Raw genomic sequence first — 8,461 nt, forward strand, 5'->3', positions numbered from 1 at the left:
TGGTGCCAAAGAAAGTAAAAGAATGCTCCTCATCACGTGGGATCAAGTATGTAATTAAAAAAAAGAGGAGGTTTAGGCATTCAATTTATTAGAAATATGAACAAAACCTTGTTAATTAAATTTTTTTTGAGGATTTATGTAGAGGAAAAGGAATGGAATCTCATCTTGAAGAGAAAATACTTGTTTTCCTATCCCTATCTTGAGGATTTTCCTAATAGACTAGGTGTTGAAGGGGGATCTTTTATATGGATATCTATAAAAGAGTTCAAGGTTATAGAAAAAAAGGGAACTAGGTGGAGATTAGGAAACAAAAGAAACATCAAATATTTAGAGGACATAGGTCACGGTAAAAGGATAGGCAAGAATAAAGGGCTAACAACATCCATATCACTAATCAGTGCAAAAGTACTTTTGTCTCTCATCTCTCTAATTCCTAGATAAATGGAGGTTGGGTTGATCTTTAGGCCATCTCTCCTATACTTCAAAAACTTCAAGCATGTCTTAATGCTTTCCATATTAATCAATTTCTTGACTTCTTTATTTGGGATAGGAATCTCGATGGGGCTTATTCTTTGGCCTCTTCTCTATTTATTGAATTGTTGCACTATTTCTCCATTTTGGGCTTCTTGTTGGATAAAGGAAATTATTCATAAAATTGCAATTTTCTTCTAGATTATGGTTCAAACTAAGATTCCTATCCAAGATAACCTTTGCAAGAGGGGATTTCTCTTAACAAATATATTCTATCTCTACAAAAAAGATGAGGATTTTTCCTATGATATGTTTATCCAATGTTATTTTTCTTGCCAAATCTTGAAATAATGTATGGTTTGCTAGAATCTTAACTAGATTTTTCCTTGAAATATTGATGATTTTGTCAAACAATGGCACAATCAAGTGAAGAATAATAATGTGAAAGTGATCTGGGACTTGACCCACATCCCATCTTTGTTGGAGTATATGTAAAAAGAGGAATAATACAAAAATTTGAAACAAAGAATCCCTAGACAGGGTTGTTGCTGGAAAAACCAATAAAGCCATCAAGAAAATTTGTATCACGATTGGGAAAAATTCTAATCTTAGTAATGAAATTAATTCAAGGAGGTTGGATGAGGTTGATTAATAAGGGCCTCAAATGATAATTGTATTGATGTTCAGGCTTTTCCAATTGTCTCCCAATCTAGCCATATAGCTAAGGCTAGTATGACCCTCCCTGCTATTAGGATTTCCAAAGCTATGAAATGGAACTGCCTTTGGGTTGGAGGTTATTAAATAAAACATTATAAATTAAATCAATATGAAAAGGAAACCCACGTCGTCAATAATGGCTATTATCAAGACTTTTGTTAATGTTATTATTTCTCATGTGTATAGAAAGGCATGTGCCTGCATGGACCACATTGCCAACTTGGGAGTACATGTACAAGGAAGGATATCATGGAAATATAATCTAATGAGAGATTAGATATTAAATGGAAATATTTCTGAGAACAAGATAGGATGCATCATCAGTAATTTAAATAGACATGAAGAATTCATTAGCAATGTATGAGAGTCTTCATAATTTATGGAGGCCGAAGTAGGACATTAAGAAATGCAAGTTCTCATATTCCTTCTGGGGTATTTAATTTCTCCTTTTGATTAATCACAACAAATTGCAGAGACATATGAATCAAAAGAGAGGCAAGTTTTCTCATACCCTATAGGGTGGCAAGCTTGTGAGGCCTCACCCCGACCCAATGTAGTTGATACTTTATTATTATGATACTCATGACTCGATATGTTGGGACATTACTTGATGCACTAAACATTATCATGTGATTTTATGATGAGTGATGCTTTACTTTCGGATATTTGAGTTAGTCATTTAATGTTTTATGAACATGAAAAATGATGAAGTAAACGAATATAGAACTAACACTTTGATTATGTAATTTTAATGGTCAAAATATGAGTAGGATGAGATAAACAATTGAGTATTAAAAAATGATGGATGTTTTAAAATTATATGATTTTTTTTAATACGTAATTTACATAATGCATGTGATTTCTTGAACTACTAATGTGTGCAATGAGTGTGCATGATAGATAGCCAAGAAACCTAATGGAAAGATGAAAATGTACCTCTTACCAATTTGTGCTATTTTGCATTATCTTTCTTTGAAGGTTTTTATATAGTCTAAAAACTCTCTTAGCTTTTTTTGGGTTATATTAAGTTTTTAAGCCTAAAAACATTAAATTTAAGTACCCTAGGGGTAAGGATATGGGTGGGGAGTACTTTTCAACCCCTTAGTCTCTTTGGTTGACTTTTAGGGTCACTCAAAAATTCTATTTTTGGTTGACTGCTAAAATTGATTGTTTCCTACTTGAGTTGGTGACCCAAAACTCCATTTTGAGGTTACTTGAAGTCTAATTGAGTTAACGATCATATTTAGAGGCAATTTGGAGTAGTTTTGAGGTTGTTATCTAATCTCTAGTTTTGGAGAAAGTTTGAAGATTGAAGGAAGAAAAGGAAAAGCTCTCTCAACTTACCATTCTGCCATAACTTTTTGTGAAGGTAGGATTTCTTCACTTTTTTGAATTGTTTCTTCATGTTGTTCATGCTTGAATCATGCATAAGGCATTGTGTTGTTCTTTGTATTGCTTGCTTGTGTGTTGGGGTTGATTTGGAGGGATCTTAACTTGTTTCTTGATGTTATTCTTATGCTTTCCTTGATGTTTTTTTTTTTTTTAAGGGGATCTCATGGGGGTTGTTTTGGCATCACTCACCCTTGGATAGGGAAGAAGTGGCCATGTGTAGGGGAAGGGCCTTAGTTGGACCTCAATAGTGTAGAGTCTCCTCTCATGGTGAGAGGAGGGAAAGAGAGTAGGGTGTATGGGCCCCTACTTGTCATCCCATACCTTGTATGAAAATTTGAATTTTTGAGGAAGGGAAAGAATGAATATCCTTGCTAAATTGGCCCCAAAAGGGCATTTGTAGAAGAACGAAAGTTCTTGAATTTTAGCCCCAAAAGGGCTATGTTATGGTATGGTGATTGACATCTCCTATTGAGAAATTCCACCTCCCCCTTATTTTGGTTCAATGTTGAACCATTTGTGCAAAATCGAGTTGGGAATGTATGCTTGAATTGTTTATCATAATATGTTGTTTTACCTCTGAGTCAGTTCTTGTTTCCCATGGTTCCCTTAGTGCATTGAAGACATTGGAAACGATCTCTTGTAAAAGCCCTTGAAGAGAATTCAATTGAATTGTAATATTTGTAAAAATGTATTTTAAATTTTGATGTATTTGGCAAAGACGTTGGATTTTCTTACTGGTTCTTTCCTAATGGAGCCTTGAACCAAGTTAAATAATGAAGAGAAAGGATTGAGAAAGCCTCCTTGCATTGTATCTTATGTTAGCTCAACTCTTGTGTATGTTGTGGAAAAATAAATTAAATGACGAGGCTTTTGAAATTATGCAATCTTCAAGTTTTGAATATGTTTAGGAAAAGAAAATTGTTATGTTGAAATTTGAAATTGGATTCACGATGATTTGGAAATGAACTGAATCTTATGTGGTTGATAAAACTAATAAATTAACTTGTTTAAACCATGAAATTGATAGTTTCCATTAGTTCTCAAAGAAAATAAAGTGAAATAAATATTTATATGAATCCCATTATATTAAAATTATTTTGCTTTTCCCAGTGTGTATAACTTTCAAAAAAGATGTCCCCAGGAGCAAATATGCCCTCTAGATTTTGTATGGGCTAGGTGTTTTATTTCCTCTTGCAACAGAAAATATTCTTGAAAATCTTCTTAAATTTAAAATTAGAAATTAAAAGTAAATAATAACAAGAAAATTTCATATGTTATTAAACTTTTATAACTTAATATCAAAAATATCCTAGAATCTACCCATAAAACTTTTTGTCATTAATTCTTCTCCCATCCCCTTTAGCGCAGGCTTATTGACCAAGAAAAAATATATATTATAAATTGCATTCAATAGAAATTGGGAGTGAGGCTAGTTTTAAAGTCAAACAAAATGATTAATGCAAACTCCTTTTACATCTCCTTCTTTCCTCCCTAAGTGCAATCTCTTTTTGTATGGGATGGCATTAATGTTTTTTTTGAAGTTTGTGATTGGTGGGAGGGTTCATGGTTCGCAGATGGTACCTACGAATGGTAGGTGGGGCAGATGGAGTCAGTGCTAGTGGATGTAACATTTAAGTTTGGAAACCTTGTGCATTGGTTCCTTACTTTTTAGGAAAGGCCATCCTTGGTAAGCGCTTGAAAAGCGCATAGACTTAGGGATTAGCGCATGGAGGTTGGGAGGGAGATGTGACATGGGTGGAGGCGCATGTGTTTTGTTTTGTTTGAATGCAAACTGCTTTTTTTTTTTCTCTTGGTCGCCACATCACACTGCAGTGTGGTCAGCGCTTGGTATGTTTGGGGCAGAGTGCCACATCTTCTCAAGCGCATGGGAAGCGCTAAGATCATGGGAAAGGGTAATAAATTTAATTTATCGATTTATTTTTACTTATGGTTATAAACTTAGGATGAATTGTAGTGAATCTTATTATTATTAATTAAAAAAAATTGTGGATTTTTGTCTTCGTATTTTGGTATTTTGAGCATGACAAAGCCAAAAAAAAGAAGGAAACTGTGCAATTGTGATGAGTGGATGAATGAATACCAAATCTGGTTGGAACTCTCCATGGTTTTGGTCTAGTGGAAATGAAGGAATATGTGAAAGGATGGAAGGAACGCGGTGTCACTACGTATGGGTTTCATTCCCCTTTGACACCAAATTCATCTGTAACGTCACTGGACGGGAAAGAAAAAATTCTACTGAAAAGATGACAACGAAAGAAGTGTTAAAGATGTGCTCAAGAAATTATTGAAGGATAAAATGGAGAAAAATCCAAAATAAACAGTTATGGGGTTGTGTTTTAATTTTTGTGAGAGCTTATTTTACCCTATATTATAGGATTCAGAAGGTGCATTGCTTTTATTTCGTGTTCCTGAATCGCTATGTGAATAAAATCTCTTTCCGCTACTACATATTTTGCTTCTTGAACCTAAGCGTTGTTACTCATAGGAAGAAATCTTCCCGGTCTATTCTTCATGAAGACCTTATTCTCATCTTTGCAGAGTATTGTAAAGCCAGATCTCCTTCCACGAGCCCTAATGTGAAGTTAGAAACTAGGTCAAGGAGCAAAAACAAATCCCGTACTAATAAGAAGAAAATAGACGAGGAAGGTGACGATTTATGGGATGGAGATGGTGATGAATTTATTAATTGCTGCTAAATTGTTGATCTTTTATTTTGTTGCTGGTGGTAGGCAATTTTTGGCTGAAATGTTGGTTTTGCATTTTGTTGGTGGTTGTAGGCAATTGTTTTTTAGATTTTTGGTAGTGGGTGTGCTCGGTCTATTCAACATTCTTTCTTTTTTGAACCATTTGCTAAATCTGTTTTAAACATTCTTGCATTCTCATCTTTTAAAAAACTTGTTTTAATTCTTAATTGAAAACTAAAAGTAAAAATATCAAATAATTATTATTATAAATAAATAATAATAATTTAAACTAATGACATTATATTATATTGATTAAGATGCTAAACTAAAATATAACCCCAACTTCCAAATAATTGTATTAAATTTTTAAAATAGAAATATTTAAATACTATCCTTACAAAACAACCATGATAAGACATTCTATAATATTTATGTTTTAAAACATGCTCATCTTTTGAGTGTTACATCTAATATTAAATCCACAAGACAGGGCAAATGCAATGCTATTAAATATCCAGGTTCCTCAAAACCAACTATTCATTATTTCATTATGAAGAAAGTTGAGACGGAAATCATGTGCTGTGCCACGAGATTACTTGCAAAGAAATTTCCTTATGGCTGTCATATTCACTCAAACACCCAGTAATTTTCGCGCAAGACTTCTGCCTCCTCTTCAGGAGTGAAGTCATTCTTTATGTTGAATGTCTTTCGAATCTCTTCTGGTGTTTTTCCCTTGATCATTTCCGCCACAGTTTGACACATTAAGTCCAGAAGTTTCTTTATATTCAGGTAGTCTGCAGTCTGTTTACAAATATACATTAGAAGTCATCGTTTTGAACTTATATCTATATTGAAAATAAGTTTAGAACAACGATATATTATTTATAACAGAAATCACGAAGAGAGATTTCCATCTAAAGTGGGGACTAAACATTTATAAATAAAATATACTTAGCTCTGTTCTAGAAGTGGGTATTGTTTACGAGAGTGTCCAAGTGTTTAAATTTCTCTTGAAGAACTAAACGAATTGCTTTAAATTTCCCGGATAACTGTAAATAATGAATTTTGAAAAATTCTCCAAAACTTTATGAACAAAAACATAGAGTATAGTTTGACCACAGCTATAACCAAATTAATACCAAAACAGCAGCGCGAAATCTAAAACCCTAAAAATCAAATGGTAATGAAAATCATCCTACAAATGCATGGCAATTATAAGAATCCATGTCCACTCAAACCTGATAACATAAATATTCAATTTTCTTTTTCTGAAACCCTTAAGGTATAGATCCATGAAGTGTAGTCATAAATCTTCATAAAGGGACATAAAAATGGTTTGACGGTAACTATAGTTAAATTAAAATTACCATAACAATACTAATAACTAAAGTTCTGTAATCCAAATAATAACCAAGTCATCTTACAAATTCATTCATATCAACTATTAAAATACTTGATACAAGAGCCTACAACTTATAGATAAATTGCGAACCGCTCATAAAAATGTCTTGAATTCCAATCGACTCGAAACTAACGAATAATAATTACACTCATCAAACTTTACAACATATAAAGATTCAATTTCATTCACTAAATCCTAAAAGTATATATCAAAATCATCATATAAAGGGGCACAGAAAATCGGACATACCTGGATAAGGTTAAAAAGTGTACACCGATCAACCTTCACGAACTCCTGATCCCACATTTTCACATCCTCCCCTGAAATAGCGGTCTTGGCGGCTTCCACATGATAATTACAGTACTCAATAATTTTGGCGAGGATTTTACTTGTTACATTTAACAACGGGATGACGTTATCAACGCCAATATCCTCAATCATGTTTTTCATTGTTTCAGACTCAGATGCCACCGCTGCATCAACCTCAAAAATCTCATCGTCTGAGCTCTTCAATCGCACTTTGCCTTCCTTCGCCATGCTTATTTTTGGGGATCGCAAACCAGAAAATTGATGCCAACTAAAATCGAATGAAAATCCAAGAAGAAGGTCGTCTGCTTAATTGTTCACGGTATATTTGTTAACAGTTACTGGCTAATCCCTACATTTATATGAGGGGGATGTTTTTTTTATCGCTTTAATGAGTTGGGAGGCGCTGTTTGCGAGCCGACCAGGTATTGTATTTAATTACATCCATGAGTAAAAATTGGGGACTATTTTTCTTATATCCTAAGGGAGATGGTTTTCTATATTTAGGGGATTTTTAAGGATCCGTTTGGTGGTGGAAATAAGAATATGGGAATAGGAATATTTATTTTGGAATTACAATTTTAGAATAGAAAATGAGAATAGTTATTCCTATTCTTGTTTGGTTCAGTGAGAATTCACAGACTAAAAAAATTATATTTTTAAAAATAAAATAAAGTGCAATAGAAATATATATTCTAATTCCACCTATTTGAGTGGAATTGCAAATGTTCTTTGTTGGGTCAAAACTAGAATACGTATTCTTATTCAAGATTATGATTTCATGCACCCAAATAGAAAATTGAAGTTTTTAGAATTTACATATATTCCACCCACTTGTGAAATAGACCCTTATTTTTAATGATTATAGATATCTTGCTAATTTTAAGGTAATAATATGAACTAAATACAATTGAAAATTTATATATTCAAAAAATTATTTAAATAAAAAAATCAATATTAATTTTGTAATGATTTATAATTTAAATAATTTTTTATTATTAGATTATATTAATTATTTTATTACAAATTATAACTTTACAAATTAAGTATATGATAATATTAATAATGTTGATCAAAGAAGGTGGGTGTTGGCCCCTCTCCTTCCTTGCATCCCATCCCAATTAACAATGCGGTCACTGGTTCAATTCATCTCCACATTCCTAAGGATCGGTCCTATGGAGAGGGCTTTGTGGACACTCAATTTTGTTAGGAATTTGTACATGTGAATTGTCCCATAAATTTTTAAGTTTATTTCTATATAGAAAAGTTAGCTCCTATTAAGATTTTGATGTAATAGATAGGAGTCAAAAGAACTAATCTTGAAGTACAAAAATGTTGGAGATCAACAAGAGGTTACCTCCAAATTATCTAACTGATACTAGTCTTATACTTGAAAAAAATAAAATAAAGCTAAGTTCCATAATAGAGAAAACCTTACCATCAGTCATATTACTAGTCAACAAAAAAA

The 8,461-nt window shown here is 32.7% G+C and overlaps 1 protein-coding gene across 1 annotated transcript; it reads right to left on the reverse strand.

Moving 5' to 3' along the window:
- Positions 1-5,912: 5,912 nt before the first annotated feature.
- Positions 5,913-7,224, reverse strand: LOC149555470 (SKP1-like protein 1). The gene is made up of 2 exons (XM_089833643.1): positions 6,937-7,224; positions 5,913-6,086 (listed from the first exon to the last, which is right to left on the reverse strand). Exons 1-2 carry the CDS (start codon positions 7,222-7,224, stop codon positions 5,913-5,915), a joined length of 462 nt encoding a protein of 153 aa, XP_089689769.1.
- Between the last annotated feature and the right edge of the window lie 1,237 nt (positions 7,225-8,461).

The sequence above is a fragment of the Cupressus sempervirens genome, chromosome 5 (assembly GCF_028749045.1).
Source record: "Cupressus sempervirens isolate cs-2001-9-10 chromosome 5, ASM2874904v1, whole genome shotgun sequence".
Lineage (NCBI taxonomy): Eukaryota > Viridiplantae > Streptophyta > Pinopsida > Cupressales > Cupressaceae > Cupressus > Cupressus sempervirens.